Genomic DNA, 14,145 nt, shown 5'->3' with positions numbered 1-14,145 from the left:
GGTATGCAGCAGATGTAATTCTATGCAGCTCTGCTAAAGTTCAGTCCCAAGATAGTTAGGTTTGCACTTTTAATTTTATTCTGGGAGAAGAGAAAATATTAGGCCATTGCCCATTGTTTGATTTGTCCTATTTAGTAGTGCAAGAGCATTAATCTTTAGATAGCCCCATTCACACAGCAAAACCCCAAAGGTCTTCCCCAAGCTCTGAAGAAGTGCTAAGCTGCCACTAACATGCTGCTTACCAGTGGGTGAAAGCTAATGGTTGCCTACCAGCAGCACTGTCAGTTTTGAAGACAGGCTGGAGGCTGTATAATTGTGCTAATGGAAAAAGTAGGGAGAACTTGAGAGGCATGAAATGTAATGACCCAAGCTGAACACAGCCCTGCTCTTCTAACAAGGACTTTCCCCTCCATCATGATTTCTGCAGAGAAGTGCCCCTAGTACCAAGGATAACGTCTCTCCTTACTGGCACCTCATGGACAACACTTGAATGGTTTCACTAGCTGTAGCGGGGGAGGTGGGGGGCACAGCTTGTAATCCAATGACACTAAAAGGGACTAAACCAAAGGGGGGGGGGTGGGGTGGAGAAGAAGCAAACTGCCCTAGGAGACATAAGGGGCAAACTAGCCAATCTTTTTTTCCTCAATTTGAGACAATTGCTCGAAAGAATTTCTTTATCAACTATTATTTGTATTCTGCAGCCGCCAGAGGCCAAAAGCCAGGACATTCTAGCTGTACCCAGCTCTTTTAGACAGAAGGGAGGTGCCTGGGGGACAGAGTTTGGTTAATATTTTCAGTTGGTATCAATTTAAATAAGTCCTCAATAAAAGGCAGAAAAAGAATGCACTGCTGCCTTTTCTTGGACCCCTACATCTTTTTTTAATGACAGCAGGGGTGTTTGTCACAGAGGTATAGAAGCCAAAATTTCTCTTTCTTTCAGATACTAGATCATAGATGTGACCTCACCTGCTGCTTCTGTTCAGCCCCATGAGCTGCCCATCTCACCCCCTGCAGATGTACACACCATGACAATTCCTGGTGGGACCTCGATCCGCAATCGCTTCCCTAATTCTGGTGTCTGCAAAGGCAATAGTGTGAAATATGTCCTGCCCTCAACCTGGTGTTCCTGTCCCAGCAACCTCTCTCTGTCATATGTTCACCACACTCCTTGTGATTCCCCCATGTCCATACTACAGTGCTGGGCTACACTTGGGATCCAAAAGAGAAGTCTGACTACACAGAGAAGGGACTGTCAGATGCATAACAGTCACATGTATCATGCCAAACCTCTGACACCTAAGGGCAGAATTCAAAGGAAACATTGACTCATGTGCACAATTAGGGTGACCAGACAGCAAGTGTGAAAAATTGGGATGGGTGTGGGGGGGAATAGGCACCCATATAAAAAAAAGCCCCAGATATCAGGACTGTCCCTATGGTCATTCTATGCACAATAGGCATCATTGCCCCAGACTCCTGATGCCACTTTTATCTCTTCAGAGCAGCTCTTGGTGGGGAAATCTGACGTATTGGCTGTTTTCTGCACATCACAGCCAATTCCTCAGTTATCAGACATAAAGGAACCATGGAGTGACCTCACTGTAGTCCTCTTGGAGAATATCTACAATCCCCAGCTCCTTTAGCTGGGCTCAGAGCAAGAGAAGAAATGTCACAAAATGAACCTTGCCCTGGTGGAAATGCTGCTATAGCCACGCCCACAATGTTAACTAGCCCCTTGCTGGAGAAGGGAATTTCCATTGGCCAACAGCAACTGCCAATCATGCCTACAGCCTTTCTGACCATTATTAAGAGCAGCTGTGCTGGGGGGAAGATAGTTTCTCTCTCTTGCTTGGGTGGAGGTTCTGTATTCACAGAGTTTGGGGAGAACTGTGTGTCATTCTTATCTAGAAGCTTTTGTTGGATTGGCAAAGATGGAGTCTCAGGTGCGTCAGAACTTCCATCTGGACTGTGAGGCTGCTGTCAATCGCATGGTGAATTTGGAGTTGTATGCTAGCTATGTCTACCTGTCCATGGTGAGTGCTTCTATTTCTCCTGCTGCTCTCTATTTGAAGGTAATTGTGGCTTAGGGTTGCAAATGGGCATTGCTGGAGCGTTTTCTTGCTCAGGTGTGACTTCTGCCCAACTTGGTTTCCTAGTCTGGAAAACACAGAGTGCTTTTGCTGAAAGACCTACTCCTATTCTTTCAAGGCAATGAAATGCTGATGTAAGCTGCAGCCATATTTCAAAAGGAATTGTGCTCCTTTTTCTCTAGAGACTTCTAGTCTCTGGATGATGGCTGCTGCTACAGAAATTCTCCCCTATTCAGAAAAAAAACACTAACAGGTTTGTATTTATGAAGGTTCTACATGCATCTCCTCCAGGCAGTCTCTCCTTTGCAGTGGACTGAGCTGCAAACTGAATGCCAGATATGATGGTAACTGATTCAATGGCAAGGCTCTCCACACAAAACAAGTTGTGTAGTAGTGTGGGGGTCTGTCTAAAGACAGCTGTGGGAAGTTGCTCTTCCTACAGGCTGGTGGTAGTGGGCTTCTCCCAGAGTTGCTCTAATCTTAGGGGATATGTGTGTATTGCACTACTGTGATTCCATGGCTCTGAATCGCCTGCTATTGGGTCTGGTGTAGCCATATTAAAAATATTGTCTTCACTAATGGGTTTGTCCTTCTCCCTAGTCTTGCTACTTTGACTGTGACGATGTGGCCCTGAGGCACATGGCCCTGTTCCTGAAGGAGCAGTCCCATGAGGAGAGGAAACATGCAGAGAAATTTCTGACTTACCAGAACAAGCGAGGGGGACGCATTGTCCTGCAGGACATCAAGGTGAGAAACTATATAAAACAGGGTTTCTTCCAAAAATTTCTCTCAAACTAATGAGCCCTGTGGATGGATTGGGGGGGGGGGGACAACTAGAGGCATCAGAGGCTGGGGTTTTCATTTTAGACCATGTTAATTATCTATGTGCCAAGCCTTTTCCCCCCCAAAGGTATAACAGACAGCTCTCATAAATCATCTACTTAATACAGGTGCATGCAGTTCTACAGTCATGGTATCCTGCTTGGCCCTTTACCTCTTTTGTATATTAACATGTTACTTAAAGCTCTAGTTCCCATTGAGTAGAGCAAAAAGATGTTATTTCTGTAGGAAGCAATTTTTAGCAAAAGAAATGGGTACTTCTTCCTTGCACACGAGGGCATGGGGAAGGCGAAGTGTCAGGGTGAGTAGGCAGTGGGTCACCATGTACCTTCAGTGAGTGTTTGAAGTTGGTTCAGACTGAATGTTGCTTGTTTTCTTGGTCAATGCTGAACAGAAGCCAGAGCGGGATGAGTGGGGGAACAGCCTGGAGGCCCTGCAATGTGCCCTGCAGCTGGAGAAGACTCTGAACCAGGCTCTGCTGGACCTGCATAAGCTGGCTACAGAGAAGAATGACCCCCATGTGAGTATAAGGTAGTGGGAAGAAAGGGGATAAGTTGGCAACTGCATGTTCGGCAACTGCATGGAAAGAATATCTTGGGGTTATTGGCCTACTGGCCAATCATTTTGTAAAAAGGAAGAAATGTTCTGAGGCAATGGAGCTGTAGTGCAAATGTTAACAAACTGTGGTGTATATAGACGACAGGTCATCTGAGCTTGATGTTCATCCATTCACTTCACTGCAATATTTTGAGATTGTACATGAATCTCACTTTGTGCCAAGTCCACTTGTCTTTTAAGGAAGCTGCCTCTCACAGCTGGGAACTCTGACCAACAAGTCTCCCTGATGGAAAAACAGGGTGGCTTTTTTTTTTTAAAACAGGGTGTCAACCCCCCCTCCCCCCCAAAAAAGTTTGAAAACTTACACATCCACAACTTAAGTGAAAATTTAAAACTGTATTTTTCTTTGTTTTCCCCACTTGTGGTTTCCTTGTGCGCCCCCTCCCCCATTGAAAGCAATAGAATGGATGCTGTCTAGGTCCCCCCCCCCCTTTTTATACTCAAACACCTTCAAAGCTCTTCGTCTCTGAAAAAGGAGTGAGACAAGAAAAGTGTTTGGGGGTTGGAGGTGTCTGGGTGAAAGGTCTGCTGGGGAGTAATTAACTGAGTTATGAACTGATCAGCTAAAGCAGCCCCTTCTGAGGGAGGGCCTAGTTCATGCCACTGCTTTATATAGCAGCAGTCTCTGTACTTGGCTCAGCTAAGATGAGCCTTGAAAGGAGGCACTCCTGAACTGGGCAGGGGACTGCTAATGACCAGAAGCTATCATGGGTTAAGTTCCCACTATTGCCAAATGTTCTGATAGGGCCGTACTTGTTTCTCAGTGGATTAACTGGGGCCATACAAGAGGGTGAGGAAGGGAATGATGGGAAAGGAGCCTTCCTGGAAGAGCGATACTGCTAACTAAATAAAGCAACTTAAACTAAGGGGTGAACATGTAAACTTCAGTGCAGTATAAAACTAGCAGAAAGGGCAGTATTGAATTGAGATGAGAGGCAGCAAAACACATGCTCTCAGAGAATTGTGTGTGATGTCTTCTGTATTCCTTGGTCCTGTTAGCAGGCACTTAACCTGCGGTGAATGGCATCTGCTATTGGATATTTCTAGCCATACAGTATAGAATGTTCCTGGATGAAGTAAAAAAACCATAACCAGTATGAAGCTCTTTCCTAGCTAACATTCTCTAGGCTAAAGCCCAAAATGCATGGGGGGGGGTAGCTATAGATTTAAGGGGTGTGTGGGGAATATGGACTGTAGGTAAATGTTACACTTGAGTGACTGCTCCACCAAAATATCTCCTGGCTAAAACTTGAACACCCATTCTTTCCAGTTAAAGGTAGTGGATTTCAAATACTTGTATTCAGTCCTTTCTGGTCACACATCATGATGTGTGCAGGTAACAATCTAAGATCTGTTTCTGATCTGAGAGATTGAAACAAAATGTCAATTTACCTTGCAGCTTTGTGACTTCCTGGAGTCTGACTACCTGGAGGAGCAGGTGAAGACTATCAAGCAGCTGGGAGACGACCTCACCAACCTGAAGCGCCTGGGAGTGCCCCAGAGTGGCATGGGAGAGTACCTGTTTGACAAGCACACCCTGGGGGAGTACAGCTGAATACTTATGACTAGGGCTTCTTGTCATGCTGGCTGCTATAAATCTGAATAAAACTTGACTTTCAGCTGCAATCTGGTATCTGCTCTATTTGTATGGGGGAGGGGATCAGGCCTCAGCAGAGGGTGCAGGAAGTCAGATGGAAAAGTAAGGATGAGGAATTGTTCCCCTTGCTAGCAATCTTGCAGTGTAGATCTAAACTTGGGTGGTCCCTCGAGTAGTTTATGCTCAGCAGTGGGTAAAGTAGGTGTGGAGAAGAAAAGGCTGGGTCTTGATGTAAGAAGTGGTTAAGAAAACTAATCCTTCCTAGACTTGCACTGGCATGGATATTGGCAAAAACAGGCCCTCTAAACACCATCCTATGCATTTAGTTAAAATTGCAACAGCATTCAAAACAGTTAGGCACTCTTCAAACACACTTCCTATAAGGCAGAGCCCTAGGCGCTACTCCAGTATCTCTAAGCAACAAGAATAACTGACCAAGCAATACTATGCATGCCCTTGAATTTTCTCTCTCTTCCAGTTAATAACATTGTTCAAGTACCTCCCAGCCTAACCTGCTTTTAGATTGAAATATTAGCATTGTCTCTAATCTATACACCTTTAAAAGCCTTGATCCGACCTCTGGTTTGGTGTCCTATACTTGGGAGTAATAAGTGCTTGAATAACAAAGGAGGTGGGGGAGAACCCTTGTGGATGGGGTGACATCATGTCTGAGGGTAAGAATCCTCATAATTCCAAGTCACTTCCCCATGTTACTTAATGATTTCCAAGAGCATATTTTAGGAGCAGAAACTCCTCTTGCTCCTAAGTTATGAGCAGTGACCAGGCTGTCACTCATGTTGCCCCAACAAAATGACTTTATCCAAAATGGAGAATAGCATCTCTGTCAAAACATCCCCACAGTGGCAGTAAATGTGGGCCTCTTTTCCTTCCACCTCTGTACATCAAGTGGTGTATATAGACTTGAGTTTGCTCATGAATACAGGTGCAGCTCAGGACCCTGAAATCAGGCTACAGTTCTGTCTGGCAGCTTGAGAATCTTAGTGGGGATAGTGTTGGCTAATGGGAACTAAATACAGCTTAGTGTCTGAAAATTGTTAATGTAACCTCTTCAATTTTGCATGGAGACAAACACTGCAAGCAAAACTTCAATTGCTTTTCCCAAATACCTGCTTGAGGTGGCTGTACCTATAACAAGGGGGTCATTTGAATATTCAGGACAAAGGGCTAATAGGTGAACAGTGACTGGGGTTTTGAGAAGTATAGTAGGATAATATAGGGATTCTTCCAGGTTTTCCTTCAGAGGGGTGTGTGTGTGTTCTTTTTAATAAATAAAATAAAAAAAAAAAAAGGGGGGGGGGGATAAGACTTCATGAATTTCATAGTAGTCATCCAATTGTTCCAGCTGCTTGCATGAATTTCCCTTTCCCACACATGTCCACTCTTAAAAACTACTTCTGGAGCAGGGCCCTTTCTCGTACCTCCCTAGTCTTCATTTGTATGAATGAGGTAGGCAGCGAATCCAGAGATGTGACATAGTTGTTTTTAATGCAGGTGGGGTAAGACATTTCTGTGAAGTCGTCATCATGGGATCTCTAAAAAGAGATTTAGATTAACCCAAAGAAACAGAGCAGGAGCTGAGCAAAATGTAAGGCAGATTGTGCCCAAACTTCCTGAAAATCAATTTTGTGATGTCATCTGAGCCAATACCATGGACCAAGACAGCAGCGTGTGTAAACATGATTTTGTTTTGTATGACAGCTTAGGTTGAAGCCCCAGGCCAATTCATTTGTGTATTAGTATAGAGCAAAGTGATTGTTAAATGTACAAGAGTGTATTTGGTGTTTAAATGTTATGAAAACTAATGGGATGTTACTTGTATTGTTTTCACTTATCTATATCCTGTTGCAATGTAGTAGCAAACATTTACATTTTGTGTATCCCTGTAAATAAATAACCCATTCAGCAAGACAGAAGCCTTGTGGAATGCAAACGAAGAACTTTAATAGAAAATTGCTAACTTCAAAGCAAGTGGTCCTTGTGTGTGATGAGCGAAGGTCAAAGACTCAAATTGCATTCCTTGCTCTCCATCATCAAAGGAAAAGCCCATGAGGGTAGTGACCCTGTCAGCTTGTCTTCTTTGAGAAGAAGCTATAATTATAGATTCAAGGAAGGATCCTGCATCTCTGGATAGTTTGGACTCTTACAGGAAAGTGAACCAGATGCAAAGTGGAGATCCCCAGAGACAATCTGGGTACCCTGAAAAGACTTTTGGGAAACTGGGTTTGTTACATCACTGCTACCATTTAGAATTGTAGGCTGTGATTCACCTGTACATATAGGTTACCTGCTTTAACCTCTGCCATTTCCTTTTCTTAGCTAATAAAATTTGTTAATTCTGGCAGCCAATTCTATAGTAAACTATCTTTGGTGTAAGATCTAGAGTGCCAGTTGATCTGGGGTAAGTGACTGATCTCTTGGGACTGGAGGCAACCTAACTGATGTGATTTTTTGGTGTAATTAACCATTTTATCATAAAGTCCAGTTTGTCTGGGGGGCAAGATAGACTGGAGAATCTTAGGGGACTGTCTGTGATTCTATAGAAATACTGTTCTAGTGATCCAGGAATTCACATTCGTTACTGGCTTCGTGAAATCTAATTACAGAACATGCCACCTGCTTGGGGTGTCTGCCCTGTTTTCTGACAGTCTGCCCGGAGGTAGGCACTCACAGTTGTGAGCCACTCCTGACTGTGATATCCACCACATAATCTGAAGGTAACGTCTACTGAAGTAATGCATTTACCATGCTTTACTCCTTCTGTTTCCAGTTCTGGCCTTTCACTAGTCCCGAACACTGGCAAAAATCATAGTGTTTTACCTTTTGCAAAACCTTGTCAGTCCAGGTTTGGAATTGAGACACATTTGATCTTGGCTCCAGTGTGAGGTTACAATTTTCTGGTATTAACCCAAGTGTAAGTTACAGTAACAAATGGTGAATGTCCTATACCAAAATCCATCCCTCTCCCCCCACAGTATAAAGAGGGACAATATCCATATTAGCTCTCATTAGAAAAATTCTGACAAAACATTTTTGTCTGAATTTGCTGAGTTGTCTAATTGGAAACGTTTTGTGGAGATTGTTCAGTTTCAGTGAAGCTCTGATGTAACCTAGACAGTGGTACAACATAACCCAGCCCACTTCCTTGGCAGCTCAGTGGCCTGCCAAGCTGGCTCAAAGTCATGGACCCCCCAAGGTTTCTGGGGTCCCTGGCTCTAGGGCAGCCCACTAAGGGGACTGCTCCAGAGCTGGGACTGTGATTTGCTTTTACTTCATAACAGATGACAAAGTCGTAGCACAATTGATGTAATACTTGTAACCTCACATGCTCAAAGCATAGCATGCTCAACGCATTTTACCTAACTATCCTCGAAGGACCCCTGGTGGAGTTCAGTCAATTTTATCCCCATTTTATAGATGAAAAGCTGTGGAGTGCTTTGCGCAAGGCCACACTTCTACAGACACTCCTGTGTTTGACCTTGTACACATGAGCTGTCCAACCGACATCAATAGAAATATTTAAGTGTCTCGAGTTAAGCATGAGCCTGAGGGCTGGTCCACACTAACCCCCCAGTTGGAACTAAGATACGCAACTTCAGCTATGTGAATAACGTAGCTGAAGTCGAAGTACCTTAGTTCGAACTACAAGGTACTTACCGCGGGTCCACACGCGGCAGGCAGGCTCCCCCGTCGACTCTGCATACTCCTCTCCCGGAGCAGGAGTACCGGCATCGACGGCGAGCACTTCCGGGATCGATTTATCGCGTCTAGACAAGACGCGATAAATCGATCCCAGAAGATCGATTGCTTACTGCTGAACCCGGAGGTAAGTATAGACGTACCCTGAGTGTTTGCAAGATTGAGGATGTAGTCAATTAGGCCCTGATCCTGCAATGAACTCCCTATTATTATTTTTATTTAATTGCATTGGTGCCCATAACGTGCTAGGACATTTGCACAGTCCCCGTGCCGAGGTGCTCACGGTCTAGTCTAAGGGATTTTCTGTTTTAGAATGAGCCAGAGTTGGAACCCAGGAGTTCATGACTCCCCTTGCAAGGTTAATTCTGGTAGGCCACACCAGCACTGTAACATTTTAGCACTAAATGTACACACAGCTTAGCAAATGCAGAGCAAAAGCCAATAAAGGAAGATATTGTTTCCTAAATATTTAAATTGCAATGATTATAAGGATGTCATAGCTTGTTCTTTCCAGTTTCCCCCATAGTGAAGGGGGAAGGTCACCCCTTATCATGTCTTGGCTATGAGTCATCTCAGAGTGCTGAAATAATATTGAGTATTTACATGGCATTTTCCAACTTCAAAGCTAATTAAATCAGTCAGCTCCCCTTTGAACCAGGCAAATAGCATGATTATTCGTCTTTTGCAGACGGGAAAAATAAGGCAGAAAGGTGAAATAATTTGCCTAGAGCTGCAGAGGTAGTCAGTGTAACATGTAGGATTAGAACACAGGAATGGTTGGTTTCTAATGTCACACTCAGAGTACTAGACTACAGAGCAGAGATTGCTGTATGTTGTAATAGGCATATGCCTCAGGCAAGGTGTGGTCTTCTAATAGACCATAGAGATGGTTGCTGGTGCCATTCAATATGCACTGATAAACTGTGTACACTTTAGGCGCACCACTACTGGAACTACTAGAAGTGACTGTGAGGTACCAACAGCTAAATATTACAGTGATTGGTGATATAGAGGCACATTAGAAGTTGATTGATAGAATCTGTATATCTTTACTCAATTTTCTCCTCATTTTGCACTTATTGTATCATACTCTTCACAGTCAATCAAAAGGAAGGAGCCAAAAGGTGCCTACCTGGGCTGTTCAAAGAAAGTATGTCCATTATTCATGGAAACTGCTTGGGGCAGTGCCTCATTGCTGAATAATGCTGTTACCTGTGGAATGTTTGCCAGACACTGTCCAGGAGGCTAATTGGGATGGAAGAAGAATTCTATTGGATAGAAGCATCTGCTACACCCTTGTCTGAGCAGTATTAATAGCAACTATGTGAGGCAAGATTTTTACATTTGCTCTGGGTTGTGTTTGTGCTTCAGTAGAGTTTGCTTATAACCTCACTAGGGTCTAAACTATTACAGATACTGTAGTGCTACGTCTCCCAAATGGACTCCCAGGTGTGCCAGAACTTTTATGCTGAATGTGAGGCTGCTGTGAATTGCAGGGTAAACATGGAGCTGTATACTAGCTATGTATATCAGGCCATGGTGAGTGTTTGTGTTTCTTAGCCTCTTTTTAGAGGTCCAAGGCTTAATTTAGAAATGCTCCTGAACTTTTTTTGCTGAGGGTTGTGTGTGTGTGTGGTGGTCCTTTTTTTCTTCCTGTGGGGGAGGGGAGAAGAACTACTAGCTGGTGTCTTATCCAGACACTGTAGTAACACATTAAGTTGGAGGTACAAAGACTACTATGAAAATAATGGGGAGTTATTCAGGGTGCTGTGGCTCCAAAACGGCTTTGGGTAAAGGCCAGAAAAGACAGAAACTTGAGGCTTTTGGAGCACTGCTGCAGAAGCAGTAGGAAGGAAGGTGTTCTTGAAGGTGTTAAGAGCTAGTTACTTTGTAGGCTATATGTAACAGGTGACCTTAACTATTGATGGCTCCTTAACCAACCCCAGGTGTGATGTATAATCTCACTACACTCATTTCTTGTATTTCCACAGTTGTGCTACTTTGACTGTGCTGATGTGGCTCTGAGGCATGTGACTCAGTTCCTGAAGTCCTATGAGGCAAAGGAGCATGCAGAGAGGTTTCTGTCACCAGAACAAGTGGGGGTGGGGCAAGAAGGTGCATTGTCCTACAGAACATCAAGGTACAAAACAAATCCATTCATGTATCCAGGAAAGGGATAATTAAAACCATATGAGATTCAGTGCTTTCAGATAAGCTATAATGTGAGGTTATTGCTGTATAGGGTGACCAGACAGCAAATGTGAAAAATTGGAACAGGGGGTGGGGGGGTAATAGGAGCCTATTTAAGAAAAAGACCCAAAAATCAGGACTGTCCCTATAAAATTGGAACATCTGGTCACCCTACTGCTGTATTACTGCTTTATATTCCTGTACAAATGAGCAGTTTCAATAATTTTAGTGGATCTCCTTTTCTCTCAGTAGAGAAAAATCTCTCTTTAGAGTCATTACATGACCCATCTGTTAATACATATTCTGTAACTTGGCACTGGAACACTAAGGGGTGCTGTGGATCTGCATTTAAAAATTGTGTGGGAAGCCTGTATGTCTTTTTCATGCAATACGCTTAGCTGTAGCCGGTGCTATTGCTCCTTCCTCTACAATAGCATTGACAAAAACAAATCGAGTTAATTCTGTTCTAAAGGCTTCTGTGTACTCAGGGCTGCCTGAAGAAAGTCTGCTAGCAGTAAAGTGGACAACTTCACCAAATACTGGTGGGCTGAGGGACCTTATGGCAGATTCAGCAGGCAGAGCTGTTCAGCTGAGCCTCAAAAGACAAATTCAGTCTGCCTGATGCATCTTAAATCATTATGTTCGTGCCATACCACTACTCCCCCTTTCCTGGAGGAGGTGGCAGCCTGCTCCTTTGTATTTACTTCTGCAGTCTGCCTTGTGTGGCAGGGAAAGGGAGAAGCAGTCTAGACCACTAGGTGAGTGGAATGCTTCAAAGGAGCTCTCAACGCCATTCCCTACTCCTGGTTGAAGTAATAGGATATGCTGTAATGAAGGTGTCAGATTAGTCCTTTGTCCTCAAAGTGCCCCTTGTTACTTTCCTTGGAGTCTACCTATTTCTCCTGCAGAGTACCCTATATATGTGGTCCCACAATCCTCATGAAGGTGAGGTCTACTAGCATACCTTTTTGTTTGTTCCCTCCTGCAGAAACCAGAGCAGGATGAGTGGGGGAACAGCCTGGAGGCTGTGCAGTGTGCCCTGCAACTGGAGAAAATTGTGAACTAGGCCCTGTTGGACCTGCACAAGCTGGCTATGGAGAAGAGTGATCCCCATGTGGGTAATCATGCAGCTGCCCTCAAATCCAGCTTGTGGAGATGTTAAGGCGTTTGTGAACACACAGTTTAATGGCCATATTGGCCTGACTCTGAGTGGACACAAGGGGAAAAAACATTGGTCAATGATGAGCCATAGCAGTGACTTAGTTTCTTCTTAGCTAGGCATATGGTGCCTCTAAGTTATCCAGTCCCTAATAGCTCTCATGATTGCTAGCAACTGAACTGACAGTATGAGCTTTGCTAGATTCCCAAGCTACCTGTTGTGGATTGATTGGGACCTACAATAAGCTATTGCTGGGTCTTGCATAGATTGCAGAGGATAGTCTAGCTACTGCCCTTTTACCATATCAAACCAGTGAAGTAACTTCCTTCTTGATTCATGGACTGTTGTGTAGAAGCCAATCACTGAAGCTAATAAACAAGCTTCTGGAGAATGTGGTTGAACTGAACTTATCCCTGGTGTCACTCCACTAAAAAAATAAACTAACCAGGGACCATTCAGGACCACTATATAAACCGGAGAACAAACATTACCCTGCCTAAAATGTGTGGCATGTTTACAGAGCAATGGAAAATGCTGCTTTCTGAAAAACAAAACTAGATGCTGACTGTCAATTGCTGACTGTCAATTTATAACAAATGGAGAATACTAGTCTTCTGCAAACTTCTCCTAAATCCGTACAAAAACTACTTTAACTCTTACATAATGATTAGGGCCTTACCAAATTCATGGTCATAGGATTTTAAAAATCATAAATTTCATGATTTTAGCTATTTAAAGCTGAAATTTCAGTGTTGTAATTGTAGGGGTTCTGACCCAAAAAAAGTATGTCCATGTCCGTGTCTGCCCAGCAGCGCAGAAGTCAAGGGTGGTATGGTATTGTCCTCCTTATGTCTGCACTGCTGCTGGTGGAGAACTGTTTTCAGAGCTGGGCGCTTGACCAACAGCTGCTGCTCTCCAGCTGCCTGATTTTGAAGGCAGTGCAGAAGCAAGGGTGGCTATACTGTGAGCCCCCCAAAATAACCTTGTGACTCCCCCCCTGCAGCTCCCTTTTGGTTCAGGACCCCCAATTTGAGAAATGCTGGTCTCCCCCATGAAATCTGGATAGTATTGGTTAAAGCACATGACCAGATTTCACAGGAGGAGACTAGATTTCATGGCCCATGATGTGTTTTTCATGGCCGTGAATTTGGTAGGGCCCTAGTAATATGTCCCCTTGCTTGCATTGACGCAAATGGGACTCACCTGTCTGTGTGGCAAATAAAGAAGGCTCTAAACTTTGTGCTGTGAACACATCACTGTTCTCAGACTTGACCATAAGAATGGCCTTAGTGGATTAGGCCAATAGTCCATCTACCCCCAGTATTCTCTCTGACAGCACAGAGTGACAGATTGAGAGGGAATGAACAAAACTGTGTGTGTCCGTCCCCGGGGGGAGCAGGTAAAGGTCTCCCAGGTGCTTGATGGCCACCTCACCAACCTGAAGCGCCTGGGAGTGCCCCAGAACGGCATGGAAGCATGCCTGTCTGACAAGCACACCTTAGGGGAGAGCAGCTGAACTCTTCACTACTTTTGTCCTTCAGTAAGAACCCTGGACCTCTCCTTTAGGAGACCGCAGAAGATCCATTGCCTAACACCTCAGTATGGTGAATAAAATTTAGCTTCAAGCTATTTTTAGCTACTTGGTTTCCTCATCGTTAAATTTAATAGACCATGAAAAGTCTAATCAGCTGTTACAATAGCTAAAACACTGTCATTGACTCTTCCTCCAGCACTTCCCACATGCAAAATTCCAGTTGTGACAAATACACTCTAAAGCATATGGCCACTGTTAGAGGCAACATGATGAGCTAAGACATTTTGGGTCTGCTCTGCTACAACACCATTTCTAGTCCTGTTCACCATAGCAGGAGTTGTCTAGTACAAAAGCAAAGAGGCTTGGTGTGGTGTCTGCTAGGCAGTAGGGAAAATGAGTA

General features: G+C 44.1%; 1 protein-coding gene and 1 pseudogene across 1 annotated transcript; both read left to right on the top strand.

Moving 5' to 3' along the window:
* The first annotated feature begins 1,922 nt into the window (after window positions 1–1,922).
* On the top strand, window positions 1,923–5,103 carry LOC135888718 (ferritin heavy chain A-like). The gene is made up of 4 exons (XM_065416484.1): window positions 1,923–2,033; window positions 2,691–2,837; window positions 3,325–3,450; window positions 4,948–5,103. The coding sequence occupies exons 1-4, from the start codon at window positions 1,932–1,934 to the stop codon at window positions 5,101–5,103; spliced, it is 531 nt and encodes a 176-aa protein (XP_065272556.1). The 5' UTR covers window positions 1,923–1,931.
* A 5,196-nt stretch (window positions 5,104–10,299) lies between these two features.
* Window positions 10,300–13,727, top strand: LOC135888846 (ferritin heavy chain A-like; annotated as a pseudogene).
* Window positions 13,728–14,145: the final 418 nt, after the last annotated feature.

Source organism: Emys orbicularis, chromosome 14 (genome assembly GCF_028017835.1).
Source record: "Emys orbicularis isolate rEmyOrb1 chromosome 14, rEmyOrb1.hap1, whole genome shotgun sequence".
Classification (NCBI taxonomy): Eukaryota; Metazoa; Chordata; order Testudines; family Emydidae; genus Emys; species Emys orbicularis.
Note: the sequence above shows the minus strand (reverse complement) of the source record. Positions and strands in the feature narration are given on the sequence as shown.

What these genes read in the sequence shown, in the direction of transcription:
- LOC135888718 (XM_065416484.1), top strand. Translation starts at nt 1,932, where the DNA reads ATGGAGTCTCAGGTGCGTCAGAACTTCCATCTGGACTGTGAGGCTGCT. An exon ending in GCTATGTCTACCTGTCCATG is followed by an intron (nt 2,034 to 2,690) that starts GTGAGTGCTTCT and finishes CCTTCTCCCTAG; the next exon opens with TCTTGCTACTTTGACTGTGA. An exon ending in CAGAGAAGAATGACCCCCAT is followed by an intron (nt 3,451 to 4,947) that starts GTGAGTATAAGG and finishes TTTACCTTGCAG; the next exon opens with CTTTGTGACTTCCTGGAGTC.